At 39.6% G+C, this 21754-nt stretch overlaps 1 protein-coding gene across 1 annotated transcript in view; it reads left to right on the forward strand.

The window, feature by feature from the left end:
• Positions 1 to 21754, forward strand: part of Dnah9 (dynein axonemal heavy chain 9) — a 328584-nt gene that overhangs the window by 249511 nt on the left and 57319 nt on the right. The window contains exons 54-59 of the mRNA XM_076870265.1: positions 4047 to 4169; positions 5741 to 5945; positions 8802 to 8966; positions 12093 to 12233; positions 16893 to 17063; positions 18781 to 18903. Of these exons, the coding sequence (XP_076726380.1) occupies positions 4047 to 4169; positions 5741 to 5945; positions 8802 to 8966; positions 12093 to 12233; positions 16893 to 17063; positions 18781 to 18903 (928 nt within the window). The remainder of the gene's footprint in view (positions 1 to 4046; positions 4170 to 5740; positions 5946 to 8801; positions 8967 to 12092; positions 12234 to 16892; positions 17064 to 18780; positions 18904 to 21754) is intronic.

The following is a 21754-nucleotide window of genomic DNA, read 5'->3' on the forward strand; positions in this document are numbered from 1 at the left end:
AATTGAAGTACTTTGATTAGACTAAAGGGAATGGAGGTAAGTGGGGGGATGGGAATAGGAAAGTTAGTAGAAAGAATCAGACATAACTTTGGTGTGTTCCTATATGAATACATGAGCAATATAATTTTTACATCATGTACAACCAGAAGAATGGGAAGTTGTACTTCATGTATGTATAATATATACATTCTACTGTCATGTGTAACTAAAAAGAACAAATAAATAAAGAGTACTGGGAAAAAAAATAATTTTTGCATCTGTGTTCATCAGAGATATTGGCCTGAAGTCTTCTTTCCTTGATGTGTCTTTGTCTGGTCTTGGTATCAGGGTGATACTACCTTCATAGAACGAGTTTGGCAAGGTTCCTTCCTTTACTATTTCATGGAGGAATTTGAGAAGGACTGTTGTTAGTTCTATGAAGGTCTGGTAGAACTTAGCTGAGAATCCATCTGGCCCTGGGCTTTCCTTTGTTGGCAGGCTTTTGATGGCATCTTCAATTCCATTGCTTGAAACTGATCTGTTTAAATTTTCTATGTCCTCATGATTCAATTTTGGTGAGTCATTTGTCTCTAAAAATTTGTCAAAGTCTTCAAGATTTTCTTTTTCTTTTTTCTTTTTTTTTCTTCTTTTTATTTCTTTTTCTTCCCCCTTGGTACTGGGGATTGAGGGGCACTCGACCACAGAGCCACATCCCTGGCCCTATTTTGTATTTTATTTAGAGACAGGGTCTCACTGAGTTGCTTAGCACCTCACCATTGCTGAGACTGTCTTTGAACTTGTGATACTTTCATCTCAGCCTCCTGAGCTACAAGATTCTCTATGTTATTAGAGTATAATTGTTCAAAACAGTTTGTGATTATTGTTTGTATTTCAATAGTGTCCGTTGTGATATTTCCTTTCTCATCATGAATTTAGTAATTTGAGTTTTCTCTCTCTTTCTCTTTGTTAGCTTGGCTAAATATATATCATTTTTATTTATGTTTTCAAAGAAGCAACTTTTTGTTTTGTTGATTTTTAATTTAAAAATTTTTTTTAATTTTTTTTTTCTTCAATTTCATTGATTTTTGGCATGGAACATTTTTACACAAAGTGAGATAGGTATGATGTCACTAGGTGGCATAACTTATAGAACCACTGTCATATAGGCAATCGCTTGCTGACTAAAATGTTGTTTTGTGGCATATGATAGTCCACTAAATAGTTGTTTTGTTTTTTTTAAGTGATAGAGGCAATATTTGAACCCAGGTTATCCTCACTGAGAGACCTGAGATTTATCCAACATAGCACAAGTGAGGTGAGGTTTGCTTCTCTAGTCGTGTGTCCCTAACATGCTCTCCCACAGGTCTAGTTCACCCAGGGTTGTTTACACCTAATGTGTAATGTTAAAAATAACAGTTAAACACCTTTAATCCCAGTTACTCAGGAGGCTGAAGCAGGAGGCTAGAAAATTTGAGGCCAGGCTCTGCAACTTAACAAGACCCTGTCCAATATAAGTATTGGGGTTGTAATTCATTGGTAGAGGGTCCCTAGGTTCAATCTCATGAACTATAAATAATAATTGTAAAACAGAGCAAATGAACACCCAGGAATGACATGATATATTTTTATCTACATCTTCAGTCACAGAATAATCTAACCTTAATCTTCTTCCCAAACTTTGGTTAAAATATCCCTTTCTAGTCAACAGAATGCATTTTAGATAGAAGTGGAATTGTTTTTGGAGGTGGTGGTGGGGGGGTGTTGCTCATTGCTACATCCCCACTACCACAAACACTGCCTAACACTTTGTTGGCCTTCAATAAATATTTGTTCAATTAATTCTCCGTTCATGTCTATTGACTACTTTTCTGTTGGATGATTTTTTAGATTTGTTGTACTTTATTTGAATGCAAATGCTGTATTATCCATACAATGTGTAATCTTCTTTTGTCAAGTGAATGAAAAACCTGTCTAGGCTTTTTATTTGTGAGATTTGACATACTATTGTTCATTTAATTTTGCTTTTATTTGTTCAGACTTATCACCCATTTCTTCTGTGGATCATCTTTAGAAAAATGTCTTTTTTTTTCCTCCAGAAATTTTATTATATTTTAGTTTTCTGTGAATTTTCTTTTTACACTGAAATCCAATCATACTTTAAGTTCCCTAAATGAGATGCAGACTAATTTTCCAAGTGGTTAGCTGCTGTCCCAATGTAACCTATTACATTTTCCATCCTTTTCTCGATTAATTAGAAATGCCATTTTACTGTATCATTATTGTATTAAACAGCATTTTTGTTCTTTTTATGTGTCTCATACTATACTAGCTTACTGACCTCGCTTTTAAATTATTTAGTCATAAATTCAATCACATTAATTGTAGTATTTCTCATTACAAGAGTAATGCATTATAATTGTGGAAAAGGTAGCGAGAAGTAGTTACTGATAAAAGGAAAGAGGACTGTGATTGTTGCTGCGTGGTAGAGCACTTGTCTAGCTACTATGCACAAAGTCCTTGGTTCAATTCCCAGCACATTACTTAATTAATTAAAGTTAAAAGGGCTGGGATGTATGTAGCTTAGTGGTGTGGTGAAGCACTTGTCCAGCAGGTGTGGGACCTGGGTTTCAATCTCCAGTACTGCAAAAAAAAAAAAAAAAAGAAAGAAAAAGAGAAAAGAAATAATACTTTCTATAATTTATCATTCAAAAACATTGCTAACTTGCTAACTTTTCAATACTTGTCTTTTAAGAGTTCTTTTGACTGGGTATGGTGGTGCATACCTGTAATCTCAGCGACTCAGGAGGCTGAGGCAGGATTGTCCCCAAGTTCAAGATCAGACTCAACAACTTAATGAGACTTTCATCAATTTAGTAAGACCCTATATCAAAAGAAAAAAAACTGGGGAAGTAGTTCAATGATAAAGCATCCTTGGGTTCAATACCCAATTGAAAGAGAGAGAGAGAGAGAGAGAGAGAGAGAGAGAGAGAGAGAAAGAGAGGGACTTTTTTTACATACCTGTATTGTTGAAGTTATATAAAATATTTTAGCATTAGATAATATGAGTCTCCTTTCTTTTTCATCATTTTATTTTTGTTAACTAGCCTTGTTGTTTTCCTTTATGATGACTTCAAAATCTTTGCTCAAGTTATGTAAAATGTTTTTGTTCTGTTTGAACTGGAATTACATCAAACTTATAAATTGATTTGGGGAAATTCATTTTTATGTGTTTATTAAATGCTATAAAGCACTGAAAAGCTAAAAGTAAACTAGATATTCATTGATTGATTGATAAATAAGTTAAGTTATATAAATAAAAGTCTAATATCCAGTCATTAACATTTGCTTTGGGCGAATATTTAATAGCACAGGGAAATGTTTAAACTATATTTTATTTATGAAAACTGGGTTTTAAAGTAAAGATGCCATATGAATTCAATAAAGATGCCATATAAAAACTAAATTTGAAAATACAACATAGCCCTCTGTATCTGCAGGACAGAAATCCACAGATTCAACCAACCACACAACAGAAATATATGAAAAACACTGTGCCTGTAGTGGACACATGTAGACTTTTTTCCCTTTGTCATTATTCCCTAAACAATAGAGTGTAACAATGATTTACATTGCATTTACTTTGTATTAGGTATTGTATGTAGAAAGTATACAGAATGATGTGTCCAGGTTAAATGCAAATATTACATCACTTTATAGAAGAGACTTGAGCACCTGCGGATTCTGGTGTCCACAGGGGTCTGGAACACCCACAGTTACCAAAGGATCACTGACTGTCCAGTTACACCCAGTAAATGCCACATTGCTAATATAGTTATGATGAATTTCCATAATCTTTTTCGTATTTTGTAATTTCTCCCCATTTCTAAAAATGTACAAAATTACATAAATGTCACTTGAAATAGAGAAAAAATGGGGCCACGGAAGACGTTTCAAATAGCTGTTCCTCCAAGTGTACTACTGTGCCTTGGAGGCCACGGTCGTCTTATTAAATTGCCTCTGAGTGCACACCTGGCCACAGGCTCACACTGCCTGACTTGCTCCCCCAGCTACTTGCAAACCATCGAGCGTGCCCTGGAAACTGGAGACGTGGTGCTGATTGAAAACCTGGAGGAGTCCATTGATCCTGTTCTGGGACCTCTGCTGGGGAGAGAAGTTATTAAGAAAGGACGGTAAGGTTCAAGCCATGTGGCTGCCCCTGTGTGAAGAGCTGGTTCCCCACCCCAGTTAGAAATGTGGAGAGGTCTGCTTTGCTAGAATCTCTTCTCCTCTGCTCTCGTCAAGTAGCTCCCTGTAGCCAGCACACCTTTCTGTCTCCCAGCAGAGGGCTGCTTAGCTGCCCTTCTCTGGTAGAGAAGGCTTCCTGGCATGAACTTTGCTTTCATCAATCAGCAACCCATTGACTTCCTTCTAAATGGCCACAGTGTACAGTTTAGGAGGAACCTTGGAAGGAAAGTGGTCAAAAATCAGACTGACATGTAAGTATGAACATTTGATCCAAGTCAGACATCTGGGTTCTGAGAACCCAACTCCTGTCATTTGATGTGCCTTGGACACATCAGTTCAGTGGTAGAGCACTTGCCTAGAATATGCAATCAATCAAGCCCTTGGGTTTGATTTCCTGCACCCCCTCCCACACCCACAGGTACACAATTCAGTTTCATCTTCAGTGCCATTATGGATTTAGGCTTAGCAAGAATAGGGCAGAAAGAGGATATGATGCACAAGGGAAATGAGAAGAAGTAGAAAAGCCATCCTCACTAAGACAGGGAGTGATAATTATCATGAAGGCATGCTCGACTTAGGATCTTAGTCCATTTTCTGTTGCTATAACAAAATACCTGAGGCTGGATAGTTTATAAAGAAAATAATTTTTGCTTAACTCAACAATTTTGAGGCTAAAAGTCCATGATCAGGCAGAGCCATCCTTTAGACCTCTGGTGAGAGCCTTCTGGTTACATCACAATATTGTAGATGGCACTATGGCAGGAGGACATGTAAGAAGGACAGAGAGATCCTATGGCAAAACAGGAAGCAAGACACTGATTGAGGAGCCAGGCTCATTCATCTTGCAACCTACTCTCTTCAGAACTTATCCACTCCCACCAGCCCTGACCCACTTCAGAGAAACAGCATAAATCCCTTCCCACCCCTGTGACCTAATTACCTCCTTCCACTCGGTCCTGCCTCTTAACATCAATATCATAACACAGGGGAACAAACTTCCGGCCTGTGAACTTTTGGGGGGCAAACCATATCCAACTGTAGCAAAAGTCTCACCCACTGCTCAGGCCCTAAGCTGCTTTTCCATGCTCATTTATGTGTTTAATTATTTTCACCCATCAAAGTCATTCTCTTGTCGGCCACGAGGAAAAGAAAAAAAAAAGTATGACCTATCATAGCCTAAAAACACCTTTGTGCAAAGTACAAGATGCTGCTTCCTCCAAACACTTTACTGCCATCTGCTGGAGCTTTTCCATAATATCCTAATCTGTACTGACCACCACCAGAATGGCTCTCTCTAGGGTTGCACAGTGCACATATCAAATGTGGTGGCCAAGGGAAAATTAGTTCCCTTCCAAACCTGAACCCTAAATTACGGCAAAGAAGGACCCAAGGGTGCACACTAGACATGCCTAGGAAAAGTACATCTGAATATAGCCACATTGTTGGCTGTGATCTTGAAAAAAAAAAAAATCTCACAGGAAATCACCCCACCTTCACATGAGCCTGTATGTTCCAGATTCATTAAAATTGGAGACAAAGAGTGTGAATACAATCCCAAGTTCCGGCTCATCCTTCACACCAAGCTGGCCAATCCTCACTACCAGCCCGAGCTGCAGGCTCAGGCCACCTTGATCAACTTCACCGTGACCAGAGATGGCCTGGAGGACCAGCTGCTGGCCGCCGTGGTCAGCATGGAGAGGCCAGATCTGGAGCAGCTGAAGGTACGTGGGGTGTTCCCCAAGGAAGGGAGGTGCTCTGCTCTAGATCCTGCAGTGCACCCTACTCTGGGAGTAGGGGTTGGGGCTGCTCTCCTTGCTACCAAGAAAGTGAACTCTGCAATATGGTGGAAGAAACCCAACCCCATAGAGCCACCCAGAAACACCAAGTTAGGAAAAAGAGGATATAGTGAGTTAAAGCAGAGGACAGGCAGGAAAAGGGACACTCCTACAGCCAAGAGCAGGGCCTGGCCCAGGACTCTGATCCCATACATTCACACGCCTATGTCCAGCCTAAGTGGAATCAAATCTGCAGTGGTAACAGAAGTGGGTTCGACCCCGCTAGGGTTGTGCCTCAGTCAGCTCTGGGTGCCATAACAACACACCATAGACTGGGTAGCTTTAGCAAAGCCATCTACTGTTCCACAGTTCTGGACGCTGGAAGCCTGAGATGAGGGTGTCACCATGGTCTTTTCTGGTGAGGACTCTCCTCTTGACTTGTAGGCAGCCACCTTCTCCCTGTGCACTGTGCTCCCCCATCTGAATCTCCTCTGGTGCATGCGTAGAGAGAGAAAGAAAAAGCTCTCCGGCATCTCCCCCAAAAGAGCACTAATCCCAACAGAACAGGACTAGAGTTCTTAGGACCTCCTTTAACCTCAGTCACCTCCCTAGAAACACTGTCTCCTATATAGTCACATAGGAAGTCAGGGCTTTGACAATTCAATTTATGAATTTAGGGGAAAGACAACTCAGTCTGTGGTGAATATCTCTTTTTTTCTCTTTTCTTGAATCGCGATTAGGTTAGGTTACATGGGTTTAAAATGGCAGTGCCCCTGGGATTGATTTCAGGCCTTCCCTGGGACTCTGCCTCTGTGATCATTTATTTTTTTGAACACCGATGGAGCACCAACTGCATAACAGTCAAGGTGATAGGTACAGAAGATAGAGCAGTGACCACAGAAAACCATGCACTGTCCACATGGAGCTTATGGCCTAGTAGAAGTATATGCAAAATAAGAATGTAAACCAAGACATGATATCATTTCAGCAGATGATAAGGATTTTTTTTTTGGTATATGCACATAATGTAATTTATTTTTTTAATTTTATTAGTTCTTCTTAGCTATACATGACCATAGAATCCATTTTGATAAAGTATACAAGCATGAGGTATATCTTATTCTAATTCGGACCCCATTCTTGTGGGTGGGCATGATGGTGGGGTTCTCTAAGGTATTTTCACAGGTGTTCATAGGAAAGTCATGTTAATTTTATTTATTTATTTACTTACTTACTTATTTATTTTTGTTTATTTGACAGTCGAATGCGTTTTGACACCTCATACATAAATAGAGTATAACTTCTCACTTTCTGGTTGTACCTCACGTAGAATCACATGGGTCATGTAGTCATATATGCACGTAGGGTAATAATGAAATCATGTTAGATTTAGTCCACTGTCTTTCCTATTTCTATTCCCTCTTCCTTTGGTTCCCCTTTATCTAATCTACTGAACTTCTCTTCTTCTCCCTCCCCATCTCATTATTATGGGTTAGCTTCCACATATCAGCAAAAACATTCAACCTTTGGTTTGGGGGGGGATTGGCTTATTTCACTTTGCATGATAGTCTCCAGGGATGAGAAGTTTGAAGAAAATAAAACAGGGTGATACTAGAAAGCTAGGGGGCTAGTTTAAATAGTGGTAACCAAAAAGAGTTCTAGGAGGAGCTGGCATTTGAACTAATTCCTAAATAACTCGAAAGCTGCTTGAAACAGAGAATTCTCAGCCAAGTGAGCAGCAAATTCTGGTCTTGAGATAGGACTGAGGTAGACCAGGGTGGCCACAGCTGAAGCCTCCACATGTAGCCTTTGGATCTTTCCATGGATCCAAAGGCTGCGTGAGGACAAAAGAGCTAGAGCTGCCTGAACTTAACCCCCTGGCTCCCAAAACTGGAATAAAAGGTGCCCAGTCCCTTGGAATATGAAGCCTGACCATCAGAAAGGGGAAAATGTGGTGGGATTCACTTGGATGCCAGTCTCTCTCCAGCCTTGGAGAAGGCTCTTGCAATGATCTTGACTAAATTGGGTAAGATGAGTTTCTGCTGTTTTGTTTTGTTTCATGCAAGCAAAGCATAGGAGAGCTGTTCATTTGGGGGCAGTAAAGTGGTGATAAAGAGGACAAGCTAGAGAACTAAAACTTGACCTTTCCCTCTATTCGCAGCAATCAATTACATTTAGTGACACTGAGTATATCAACACTGTGCTAAGGATAGCACAAACATCCCGCAAATAGGGATGATATTAACCCCACTGGAAAGAGAAAAATTAGCCCAAGTCTCATGCCCTTTGTCTGAGCGGAGGATGAGTTTCAGGATCCCTCTTGATTCCAAGACCAGTTGAGTTTCAAGCCACTGGTCTAATAGTATTTGCATATAACACACTTGCAACCTCCCTGTACTTTTATGTCATCTCTAGGTTACTCATAATACCTAATGCAAGGTCAATGCTGTACAAATAGTTTTTATACCGTATTGTTAGGAAATAATGGCAAGAAAAAAAAAGCCTGTATGTGTTCACGAAAGACACAATTTTTTAAAATATTTTTGGTCCACGGTGGGTTGAATTTGCACATGTGGATATGGAGGGCAGCAGTGTAGGGTACTGTTGGGTTTTGACTTATCTGCTCATCTCCTGTTGCTTGTGGTCTCAAGCACCCCACTACTTGGCCTCCACTTTACAGTCTCGAAGGGCAGGGACTCTGGCTCCAGGAATGATTTTTTTTTTTTTTTAATTCAAACCTCTCCCCAGCAATAGGATGCCCTGGGCATCTCTGCCTTACTCTTTCTTCCTCCTTATTTGCAGTCAGATCTCACAAAACAGCAAAATGGATTCAAAATCACACTCAAAACATTAGAAGACAATCTGCTCTCGCGCCTCTCCTCGGCATCTGGGAACTTCCTGGGAGAAACAGCTTTGGTGGAGAATCTGGAGATCACCAAGCAGACTGCTGCTGAGGTGGAAAGAAAGGTAACTTTATTCTAGATGGACCAGGGAGGCAGCCCCCCATTGGGGTCCTCCTGTGATTTTTCTCTGCTCAGTCCCTCAGTCTGACTTTTTGAAAAAAAGAAGAGTAACAGATAGCATTTCCATCTTCCCACCATTCTTCCAAGCAATGACTACCTCCACTTCTGTGTTACAGTTTCCATTTTCTAGAAAATGCTTCTGACATCTGGGCTCCACAAACTTAACCCTGTGCAGTCCTGGCTTTCTGTTCAGGGAATCGGACTTCAAACTGAATGCCTCAGATAGTTTGTGGAATGGCCCTGAAGCTAAGGAATCACATTGCTGTGAAAGTTCTGAGATTCAGGCATGATTGCATCCTAAGAAAACCCACTGGACTAGCAAAATCTCCCAAGTCTGATTTTAATGAGAAAACTTCAATGACAGGGCAGGAAAACTCAGTTCTCAAACTCTCTATCATCCTGGGAAACAATTAGAGCAGATAGTTTCCTTCATCCATTTCACAACATTTGGAAGGTTTTTATTCCCCCTTGCAGAGAACTAGAAGATGACTTGATAAGGAAGAGAGGCCCAGTCTCTCATCCTTTCCCAACGGACACTCAAACCGGTATAGGCCCTTTTGCAATCCCAGTCCTGCTCTTGGATCAGAAGACCAGTTGTGATTACTCATTCTGATTCAGATATCACATACATCTTAACGGTGCCCGGGAACAGTGAACCTTGGAATGAATATGCTTATTGCTGACTTACTGGGGTTTCTCCAAATATGAAAGACTTTTCCAAGTAGAGACAAAGTAGAAAACTTGAAAAGTAATGGTCAGAGCAGATAAACCAGATCAGACCCCCTGTGGGATAACAGCTCTTCACTCAGGTTGGAGTGATGATCCCCAAAAAAGAAGGGTATAGTCTAACCCTGGCTCAGCAGAGGATGTGCCTCTCAGCTTTTATTGCCATTTATCTATGACCTCTGCCTCTCCAGAGGGGACCAAAGAGTTTGTAAAGCAATGATGGCAGAAAGTCCTCTGCTCTGGGCAGGAGAAATCTAGCTCACATACGAGTAGGTCAGAGGATGAATCAGCTGTGTAAAAACCAGTGAACATTTATTGAGCACTTGCTGTCTTCCAACTAGCACAGGAAATGTAATATTATTTCTTTTGTTCATTGTTTTTTGGTTGACTCCATAGTTTAGCTATTGTAAATAGTGCTGCAATAAATATGAGTGTGCAAATATCTCTTTGATGTGATTTCATTTCCTTTGGATACATACCCAGTAGTAGATTGCTGCATCATCTAGTTATTCTATTTTTAGTTTTTTGAGGAATCTCCATGTTGCTTGCTATAGAGACTATGGTAACTTCTATAGATCTTTCCTAATTTTAAAGCTATTCACTTTATTTTACTTTATGGATTAACCTTGCTTTGTTTATATGTAAAAATATATGTGACTTTAAAAATATATTTTTAAAGAGTCCAAAATTAAGCAATGTATTTGCTTCTTGCCAAACAGCATAAAGATTAGAGAGTACTTTAATTCTGATCATTCCCTCCCAACTTCTGTTATTGTTTTATAATATAGCTAATGTTGTCTTGTTGCTGCTGAGAATCTGCTTTCAGTCTAATTGCTATTCCTTTTCAGCTTTGTCTTTTTTAGTTGCTTTTAATAGTTTCCCTTCTTCTTTGATGTTTCCGAATTTCACCACAGTCAGAATTTATTTTTTTTATTCATTGTACTCACGATTGATATGCTTCTTCAAGATAAGCACTGTAGCCTTTTATCAATTTTCGAAAATTCTTAACTCCAAATATAGCTCCCAAAGTAACTTCCAATCAGAAATCATGGTGCAACTCAGGAGGCTGAGGCAAAAGGATCTGAAGTTTGAGGTCAGCCTGGGCAACGTAATGAGCACCCCTGGGTTCAATCCCTTGTACAACAAGGACAACAACAACAAAAAAAAACAACTTCAAATATTGTCTCTGTTTCATTCTTTCTATTCTCTACTTCTTCCTACTAGGACTGTCTGAATCTTCTCATTCTATCTTCCAAGTCTCATAAACTTACATATTTTCTACCTTCGTTTCTGAGCTGCATTTGTAATGATTTCTTTAGGTCTCTCTTCCAGTCTGTTTCTTTCTTTTCAACTCAAGCCTCTTATATTTACCTGTACAGTTTTTTAATTTAAATAACTGTCTTATTTTTAGAAGTCTAGTTAGTTCTTTTTCACATATGCCTGTTCTTTTGGTAATGACCTTATTATATGCTTCTTTTATATCTACTTGTTCTGGAACAAGGACATACTTGTTCTGTCTGCCTTCCCAGTCCTTTCTAGACTTTAAAGACCAGTGTTTATGAGATCAGTTTTTTTTTTTTTTTTTTAGCTTCCAGAAATGAGGGAGAATATGCAGTATTTGTCTTTCTGTTTTAAGTTGTTCAGTCATCTTCATTTCTCAGAGTGCTAATCCTTCTGGGATTTAGGAGGTGTTCACTTCATTGGAAGAGGCCTTCTAACTGTCCCCTTTGTTAGCACTTCTTCTTCTTGTGAAAACCTCTTTAATAGGGATCATTGCTTTTTCTTGTGGACTTTCACAAGTTATCAGTAGTTGATTCTATTTTGGAGTCTGAGGGCAGAGAGCATTGAGGTTCGTATTTAAGTGACATGTTCTTGAAGAAATCTCTCTTCCTGTTGCTTAGGTTTCTCTTCTTATTTTTACCGGTGATAAGAAATTTTCTGAAAATAAAAATACTCCATTAAAAGAGGTTTTCTTTGTGAATTTATGTATTCACTATTTCATTAAACTTTTTTTTTTAAAGAAAATTATTTTGCTTCTTCCCATGGACTTCCACTGCTTGGCATGGAGTTCATTTTAAAGCAATATATATATTTTTTCGGAGCTAAGAAGCTGGCATATTTCCTAACTATGAGAACCGACAGCTCAGTCTGTGAGAGCAAGATTGTGAATACTGTCCTTCCATTCAAGCTTGATACAGGGCCTTTCCAACTTCTTCCCACTATTCCCATTTCCATTCACTCCACCCCATACACAGACACACACCACGCACACAGAAAGATCAGCTTGATTCTCTGGAAGCCCTATTTAGTTTGAACAATGGCCTGCTATTTATTTTCTCAACAGGTCCAGGAAGCCAGGGTGACTGAAGTAAAAATCAACGAGGCCAGAGAGCACTATCGGCCAGCAGCTGCCCAAGCCTCTCTGCTCTACTTCATCATGAATGACCTCAGCAAGATACACCCAATGTATCAGTTCTCTCTCAAGGTGATTTATACCTGGAGTTTTTTTTTTTTTTTTTGAATAATCGTAATCAAGCGGTGTTAGGTCTCTAATGTAATTTCCCATGAGAGCTTATCCATGTGCTTCATTAGTTACGGCAGATCTTGAAGATCAAGGCCAGGAGTACTGCTTCATTGGCTTCAGACCTGCGTTATAGGTCCTCATTTCTTTAATTTAGTCTTATATAATTCATTGGAACAGAAGCAGGTGCCACCGCAAGGCTTAGCTTCATTCATTCCATAAGCAAATTCAGTACGGGTGGCTACTGGATGTGTGCATGTTGGATGTGTGGACGAGGATATCAGAGAAATGTCAGAAATTATTCCTGTCCCCAGAGAGGATTGAATATGCACACCACTTGTACTGATGAAAGACCAGTGCAGGTCATCATAACAGTCAACTTTAAATTACTTTTCTTATTACTTTAATATCCCCAAAGCAACTGTTTTATGGTTGTTGCAATATTCCTGAAGCCAAAGTTGTTAGCAAATTTCAAGTGCTGACTAAACTCATCTTACCCATGAAAAAATAAAACCCATAAATTTTAAGTGAACCTCGGAAACTATCATTCTCCCCTAGTGAATTCATCAAATGACCACAATTAAAGAAGCATTAAGAGGAGATCAAACGTTTCTGAGCAACTTCATTGGTTTGACCCAACAGAGAGGACATGCACATGCACAAATAGGAGAGAGACAGAGAGAACAGATGTATATGGACACAGAGATTTCACACACACACACACACACACACACACACACACACTCCTCAGTATGTGTATTACATGCTAAGTCATCATGTGGAGGTCAAGGTGTGGATATGGTGATGAATACCTGAGAAATCAGAAGACCCCCAGTACCTGGGGCTCATTTAATTGGAGAGGGTTTTCACCATTTCCCAATCCTTTTCCCTTAACTCAAAGTCTCTGCAGATTGGAAGACATGTGGTTATAATATTTTATGTTTTTAGGAGAAACTCGATCCTTGGCTGTATAGTCAGATTATGAAAACATGTGAAAGAAATATAAGATATTTCAAAAACAGATATAAAAGTTAGCATAAGCCTATTAACTACAGGGTCATCTCCCTAGTTCCAAGAGTAGTTGAAGTTGACTATCAGAAGCCTACCACGGTGACTTGGAAAACGATCTGAGATGAAATTCATGAAAATATGGGCTAAAACATGTTGTCAGTTGCTCTGCAGCAACAGCATCCTGATCTAGGAAACTCTGAAGCACTACTTTTAAAAAAAAAGAAAGAGGTGCACTTTGGGTCTCCATGTGGTTATGAAGAATTGCCAAGGACAACTACCTTTCATTGATCAACTAGATCATTGAAAACAGATGGAAATTCTGAATGATAAATAGCTGTGGAATGGGTCTTCAAAAGAACAATGCATTTGAAAGTCTCCTGTGATTTGATTTTTAAAAGCTAGCTACTGGAGTTTCTACAGATTCGATTTTCATATGAGGGTCAATTTTGCAGTTCTCATTTCTGGCACACAAAGGAGGGACATTCTCAGAATATGAAAACCCCAGAGAGACCAGTGTGCCAGGAGCCACATGTCCCATCTTTCAAAGCGTTTTGAGCAAGAATGCGTTAAAATATTTGTCCTTGCTTTTACACAAGCAGAAATTCATCCAAATGCAAGTTTTGAATGAACTTGAAGTTCAACATGTGGTTAAGATGGGAATGAAAGCAAAGTAACTTTTTCTTCAAAACTCAGCCAAAAGCTGGGAGACATACATAGAAGGCACCACAGTGTCATAGATGAGAGGACACCTCCCTAGGATATCCTGCAGACTGATGGGAGGCCCAGCGTAGCTGCCGTGTGCACTTTATAGAAAGGCATGACTGAGGAATACCATTTCTCCATGAGATGGGAAAGGGATCATCTGATAGACAGAAGCAAGATGAACACAGATCACGGGTTTCAAACAGGGAACCCAAGGTCTTGTTGATCTCTTCTCTTTGGTCCACAGAAGGCTTTTCAAATACTTGAATAGGTTACCAATATTTTAAAATAAGGAGGATTAGTCTGAAGGTATACCTCAATGGTAGAGTGCTTACCTAGATGCATCAGACTTGGGTTCCATCTCCAGTACCACAAATAATATTACAATAATATAAAGAGAATTCACATAAATACCAATTTTGGGCTTCTCATGAAAATTTGGAAGATTGACAACATTGTACTCACATTCCACATGGGATGAATTTGTAGCTGCTTCTCCCTAGGTGGGCACCTGCCCTCTGTGTCCTGGTAGTCTTCCTCCTCCCTATTTGGTCTTGTACACCTGGTTCCTGGAGGCATTTGAGTTGGACAGTCTTGATCTAGAGCGTCCCTCATTCTCTTGGGCATTAGCAGAGCAAATTTATTCATTCATTCAACCATTCTTTTTCAAACCTATAATATGCACAGAGCTGGACTCGATTTTGAGAAATGCAACTATTTTTATACAAGTAGAAAGACAAAACTCTAGGCAATCACTCATGGGCCCTAAAAATGTTCCAAAAGCTTGTGAGTATCTACCAGGGGAGGGTAAGTTAATAACCAGACCATGTGGGCAGAACAGACCTTCTGGAGAAAGCTGTGGGAGTGAGGATCAGGCCCAGCACCAGAGTTGTTCATAACCACAAAGGGAGAGAAACAGGGATGGAAAAAAAACGACAGTCAAATGAGCTTAGTGTAAAGAAAATATCCTGGATGTATCCAGATTTTTCATTTTCCTTAACTCTCTTCCTGAATCAGGAATCATTTTATTTAAACTTAGTAACTCGAGGTTCATTGCTGATTACTGTTATTTTGATAGAGCCTTAGAAGAAAGCTATAGCAACCACCTGGAAAAGTACCCATCCATCTCCATGGACCTATTCTGCACATGGAAGCTTCTCAAATTGCTCTGTGTGGTTCTAGAGAGCTATGGCTTCATCAGCTCATAGTCAACTAATATTTCACCTAAAATCTACCAAGTGAAGGCAAACATCACAATGGATTGGTTTGAAGATTTTGCTGAGATGAAGACTCCAAGGGCTTTGTTAACAAGAAGAAATGTGGATCTGTGAATGGAGAGAGAAATTCACATTTTTTTTCCTATTTTGCAAATGAAGAACTACTGAGACTCAAATCTTACTTGGTTTCCATCTAGGTTCAAATACTTGGTCTCAAAAGGACTTTAGATTTTTTTCTTCTTTTTCTTCTTCTTAAAACCACAAAAGGAAAATAGAGAAGAAACTAGAAATCTGTAGAACCAAGAATCTAAAAGGTCCAATTGTATCTTGGCTTTTATTTTCTTTAAGGATTTGTTCTATTCATGTCACACTTGAAGGGTAGCATTCCAAATATTCACTTTTACGAGGAGTCATTATTTAAGTTTAAAACAAGAGAAAATTAACTTATGTGATTTTTTTTTACTGGCCATCATACCGATAATATATAGTTCTAAAGAAGAACCCAAAGCTGGCTGTACTCCCCACCATTGCAGAAGGGTTCATAAGGGAAAAAGGACACTTTTCAAGGACTCTTCAAATGACTGCAAAATTAATAGGAAAAGAACAAATAATATCTGAGACTCTGATCATTATCAAAGGAAAAATCATTAACTAAAAATATTCTCACTGACTGCTATGTGCAAGGGTCAGTTCAACAAAGTTGTAACAGAGGATTGTTTCTGCCCCCAAGAATTTTATCCCATGCTGTAGAGCATCATTAATCCCAGCTGTGTCTACTTTCTATTCAGGTAGTTATCCAACAAAAACTTACTGAATTTAAAGTATATTGACTACTGGATGTTTGTTCTTCACTGATCAAAGCCTTGGGCTCTTCTCTGTGTGTCCTTGTATTTGATCCTTTTCTTTTACTAAAAGAACAATAGCATCACAGATTGGGGAAGTTATAAAGTTATAAAGAAAAGAGTTTTATTTCTGTTCACAGTTCTTGGTCCAAGGTCAAGAGGCCACATCTGGTGATGGCCTTATTGCTGGCAGCGTCCTTATTGAAGTGGGACAAGGCATGTGTGTTTCCTGGTCTCTCTCCTTAAAAATCCACCACTAGGGGGTGCAGTGGCACACACCTGTAATCCCAGCATCTGAGGAGGCTGAGACAGGAGGATCACGAGTTCAAAGCCAACCTCAGCAAAAGCGAGGCATTCACAACTGAGACCCTGTCTCTAAATAAATTACAGAATTACGGATTGGGGATGTGACTCAGTGGCTGAGTACCCCTGAGTTCAATCGCTGGTACTACCCTCCCCCCCCACACCCACAAGAAAAAATCTCTATTCAACGTTAGGAGTTCCACCCTGATGATCTTATCCAGTTTTACCTTCCTCCCAAATTCCCTTTCTCTTAATTCCATAGGCAAATTAAGCTTCCACTCTCCTAATACCTCACACTAGGGATTAAAAATCCAATATGACTTTCATAGGGCACAAACTACATTCAAACAGTGGCAGCCCCGTAACAATCTAATTGTTCATCTGAGCAAACTAAGAGCTAAAGCATCTTCTCTTGTTACCATTGTCTCTTCTTGTCTTCCCCAGATATACGGGGATAAGTTTTCATTGGGTGGGCTGGAAAAATTGACCCCTCATATAATAAAAGGAGGTTCACGTAAGTCACCAAGATGCTACCCTTCTGTCCTCAGGCCTTCCGCATCGTCTTTCAGAAGGCTGTAGAGAAGGCCGCTCCTGGTGAGAGTCTCAAGGAACGGGTCGCCAATCTAATAGACAACATAACCTTTTCTGTGTACCAGTATACGACCCGCGGACTCTTCGAGTGCGATAAGTTGACCTACCTTGCCCAACTCACCTTTCAGGTAAAAGTAAAACAAAAAAAAAATAATTTCTAAAAGATAGGTCATTTTTAGTGCCCAGTCATCAGGTCTTAAGAAATTTTCTTTTTTTTTTTTTTTTTTTTTTTTGCCTCCCACTAGCTGGAGATGAAACCCAGGGCCTAAATTAGTGCTCCACCACTGCCTGAGTCATGCCACAGCCCTGAAACTTTCTTCTTCTAACATCTCTTCCCAAAGAAGTTCCGACAGGATACATGCATGCTGCCCCCACATTGTCCCCCTCATGACAGATACGCTGAATCAATCATGGTACATTTTCTTGCTGATCCCGGATGAGCTCTGATCCTTCTAAAAATATCCCTCCAGCAGCCACTACTAGTCAATCAAAACTGGCACCGAAGATGGAACTAGAGGGCCATACTGAAAACTAGAAGATTTTCCAATGCCATCCGAAGTTTTGTTCCATCAATATTTATCTAGATAATAAGTTTACTGACCTAACCTCCTCCCGGGTTAAGAAATCACACAAGACATGGTAGCAACCATGGCCTTAGAAAATTTTCAACAGCTTTGGTTCTTAAAGGCCTGGGAAAATTGGAGACTTCTAATATTGCTGCATCTTGAACGAGAAACCCTGGTCTTCCATTTAATTTCAACATCAAAAAGTCATAAAAATTTACTTCCTTTCACTGATCCCCCTAATTATTTAGAATTGGGAATTTTTTTTTCAATATATACCTTGGTAGCACAGACTAGACTGTCTCAAAGGCCACTTCCAGTTCCAAAATCAGATATTGTATCATTTTTGTGTTGACTCCACGTTCCAAAGTCAAGCTCATAGATGTGAGCATCTCTTAGTCCTCTCATGTTCTGTAATTCCCAAGCCAGCCTAAATGATAGCTTGGACTTTGAAAATACAGGGGTTCTACCTCTCACTGAAAATCATGTCTCTAACCAAGCCAAAAGCTTTTCCCCTCCTGCACACTCTGTTGTAATTCCCTTCCAAGCCTCTGCATTTTTCATTCCGCCCCCCCCATCTGAAAGTCCTACCTTCCTGTTCAATATTCCCATCTCTCAGCTTTTCAAGACCTAATTCAAACTGACTTAGGATGTGGCTCAGTGATAGAATGCTAGCCTGGTAAATACAAGGCCCCTTGGTGTATTCCCCAGTACTGGGGGCGGAGGCCGGGGCTGGGGGGTGGGGGGGACTACTTATAGAAAATTTAGTCAATTTAAACCCTTCCTTCCTCTGGCTTGCTGGCCACTCCCTTGTTCAGGAACCTCTCTCCTATTTTTAATTCACATATGTGCTTCTATTTTGCATAAATTCACATTGTTGATTCATATGTGTGTTTCTATTTTGCGTGTGTTCATATGTCACTTTGGCACTTTCCTCAAATCATGTCATTTGTATGTGTCATCTGCTCAATTAAATTTCAGGCACATACTCCGTGGCATTTATGATTGATTCATAATAAATGCCTGCTAACCAAGATATATAGTCATCCACTGGGTATATTTAAGTCACTGTGATATTGGGGTTGAAAACAGATGCACATAGGAGTAATTTGCATAAATATACACTTTCTTCCACTCCATCCTCTCTAAATAACCAAAATTGATGGGCAAGCTCTAGTGTTAGAGGCAGCAATAATTACACTGAGTGACAATCCCTAAGATCCCCTGAACCTGAGGCCACCACAAGCTAAAGAAATATGGTGTCATGTTCCCTCCTTTGCAGATCCTCCTCATGAACCAGGAAATCAGTGCAGCAGAACTGGACTTCCTGCTTCGATCTCCAGCGCAGACAGGCACCCCTAGCCCAGTGGAGTTCCTCTCCCATCAGGCCTGGGGAGGTGTCAAGGTCAGTACTGGTTCCTATGAAAAAGTCAAGTTCTCATCTCTTACTTTCCTCCTGATACTTGTCCCTACGGTGTCAACCAGGATCTCAGTTTTTGAGCTCAAGTATAGAGCTGTGTCCCTTTTCCTGTACACCCACAGCAGGCTCAATCTTCTGAGCACGCATTTGGGTGTGTGAGGGCTGTGCCTCCAGGGGAGAAAGGAACCTGAAGTCCCTATAAACTTCTCTGAGCTGCCTTCATCTACCAAGGCTCAGGACTGGAATGTGGGCTCTGTGGTGAGTTCCTGGGACTGATGTGGAGCTGCTGCTGCAGTAGCATTTCTAAAAAAGCAGACATCTCCACCTGAATCTGAACTCAGACTCCAAGCAGGGAATGCATTCCAACCTGGGATGCTGGCAGTGATAGGAGTTCATGCTTATTGAGTGCCTCAGAAAGGCAGGGTCTCATTTCACGGCCATGTCCGACTTGGCAATAGGTATTATGTGTTTCCATTTAACATTTGAGGAAATTGAGGTCCCACTTCTTACTAGTGGCAAATTCAGAACTCACATTTTGGCCTGGCTGGGGGCCGAGCCCATTTTCATTCCATATTGTGCAGTTAAGTTGGGATTGTATGAATGTTGAAAAGAATCAATAAAGTCCTTTCAATAGGCACTGTGCCTACATTAAGAGAACCTGACATGATGCCTGCTGGAAAGGACAACTGAGTGAATCCCAACTCCAGAGAGTCCAGTCCCTACCAGAGGAGTCACCTATGGAATGGCATCTGCATAAGATGAATCCTACTTATGATCTTCCATATTTGTTGCATTTTACAGAGACTTGATTCACAAAGAATTATGAGTCTACAGCAATGGGATTGGGTTTTCTTTCTCATATATATCTTACTCAGATTTTTTTTAAGTAATTGTGGATTCACAGGCAATTGTAAGATATAATACAAAGATATCCCTTGTACCCAGCTTCCTGCAATGCTAGCATCTTATAATACTATATACAATCACATATCCAGGAAATTAACATTGACATGATCCACCAATCTTAGTCTGATTTCACCAGTTTTACAGAAATTCGTGTGTGCGTGCTTGTGTGTGTTTAGTTACAGGACATGTGAAGAGTCATGTAATCACCACCACAGTCAAGACCCAGAAAGTTCCATTTTACAGAGCTTCCTCATGTTGGCCTTTTATAGTCACAGTGTCTTCCTTCCTTACCCAGTTCCTACTACCAACCAACCACGAATCAGTTCTCCATTTACATAACATTTGTCATCTCAAGGATGTTATTTGAGTGGAAACATATGGCACATAACTTTTTGGAATGGGCTTGTTCACTTAGCATAATTCCCTTGAGATCCATCCAAGCTGATTTACTTTATAACAAAAGCCCCGAAATAAATCATTTATGTGCAGGCTTTCCTCTTTCAAAGGAGTCGTCTTAAGAAATTCTAGGCTAATTCCACTAATGCTACCATTGCTTAAAATCCTCTCCTAACTTCTTTTTCAGAGTCTATAGCTATCCTTTCAATCAACCTTAGGACTATATACAAATCAGGAATCATCAAACTTTTTGTGAAGGACCACATAGTAAATATTGAGGGAACCACTCAACCGTGCCAAAGACACATACAGTGTGGAAATGAATGGACATGGCTGAGTTCCCGTAAAATTTTATTTACAAAACAGGTGGTGGGCCAGATTGAGCATGTAAGTTATAGTTTGCTGATCCTTGATTTAAATAATATAGGTGGAATTTAATTTTTATTTAACTTCATTCATCATCCTGAGCCCAATCTGGTGAATGAAAAGGGAAATAATACATTGGGAAAGAAACAAAGGAGGATCTTCTTCACAACACCAACCAAAACCACAAACTTACAAAACCTTTATGTAATAAATGCAGATATCTGGGAAAACCATCAACTTTTCTACCGCACAGAATATGAATAAATAGATAACACTTTAGAGTGTATTTATTCTAGGGTAGCACTGTCCAAAATAAATGTAATGCAAGCCACATTTGTAATTTTAAATTTTTTTATTACCCACATTAAGAAATGTAAAAAGAAATGAATGGAATAAGTTTTAATAAAATAAATATTTTCTTTGACCCGGTACAGCCAAAATATTATCATTTCAGGGCACAGCTTTTATAAAATGATTGTGTTTGCTTTCCATTACTGTGACAAAATATCTGGAATAAACCACTTAAAAGGAGAAAATGTTTACTTTGGCTCACAGTTTCAGAGGTTTCAGTCCATGATTGCTTGACTCTGTTGCTCTGAGCATTTAGTGAGGTAGAAAAACATGGCAAAAGTGAATAGCAGAAGAAAGTTGTTCATCTCATGGCAACCAGAGAGCCAAAAAGAGAGAGAGAGAGCAGAGACCAGGGTCCCAAAATGTCCTTCAGGGGCACACCCCCAATGACCTAACTTCCTTCTACCACCCCCTGAAGTTTCCACTACCATCCAATAATGCCACAGGCTAGTGGCCAAGCCTTTTTTTTAATCATACAAACTTTTGGGGGACATTTAGGATCTAAACTGTCAATTAGAAAACAATTTTATATTTTTTGCTAAGTCTTTGACATCCGATGTGTAATTTTTATACATAAAGCTCATCTCAATTTAGAAGTTAAATATTCATTCAAAACACTTGTATTTCAACTTCATTAAAGTTAAGAGTTGAAACAATTGGTTCCTATACCCAAGTCAGCTTAAACATCTTTAAAAGTTTTCCTATTACTAAAATAAGTTCCAGTTTCTACATTCCAATTTTAAAGCCATTAACATGAAATAGAATTAAAAATTCAGGGCATGGCCTCGTGCACCTGTGGTCCCAGCTTCTCAGGAAG

Source organism: Callospermophilus lateralis, chromosome 11, assembly GCF_048772815.1.
Source record: "Callospermophilus lateralis isolate mCalLat2 chromosome 11, mCalLat2.hap1, whole genome shotgun sequence".
Lineage (NCBI taxonomy): Eukaryota > Metazoa > Chordata > Mammalia > Rodentia > Sciuridae > Callospermophilus > Callospermophilus lateralis.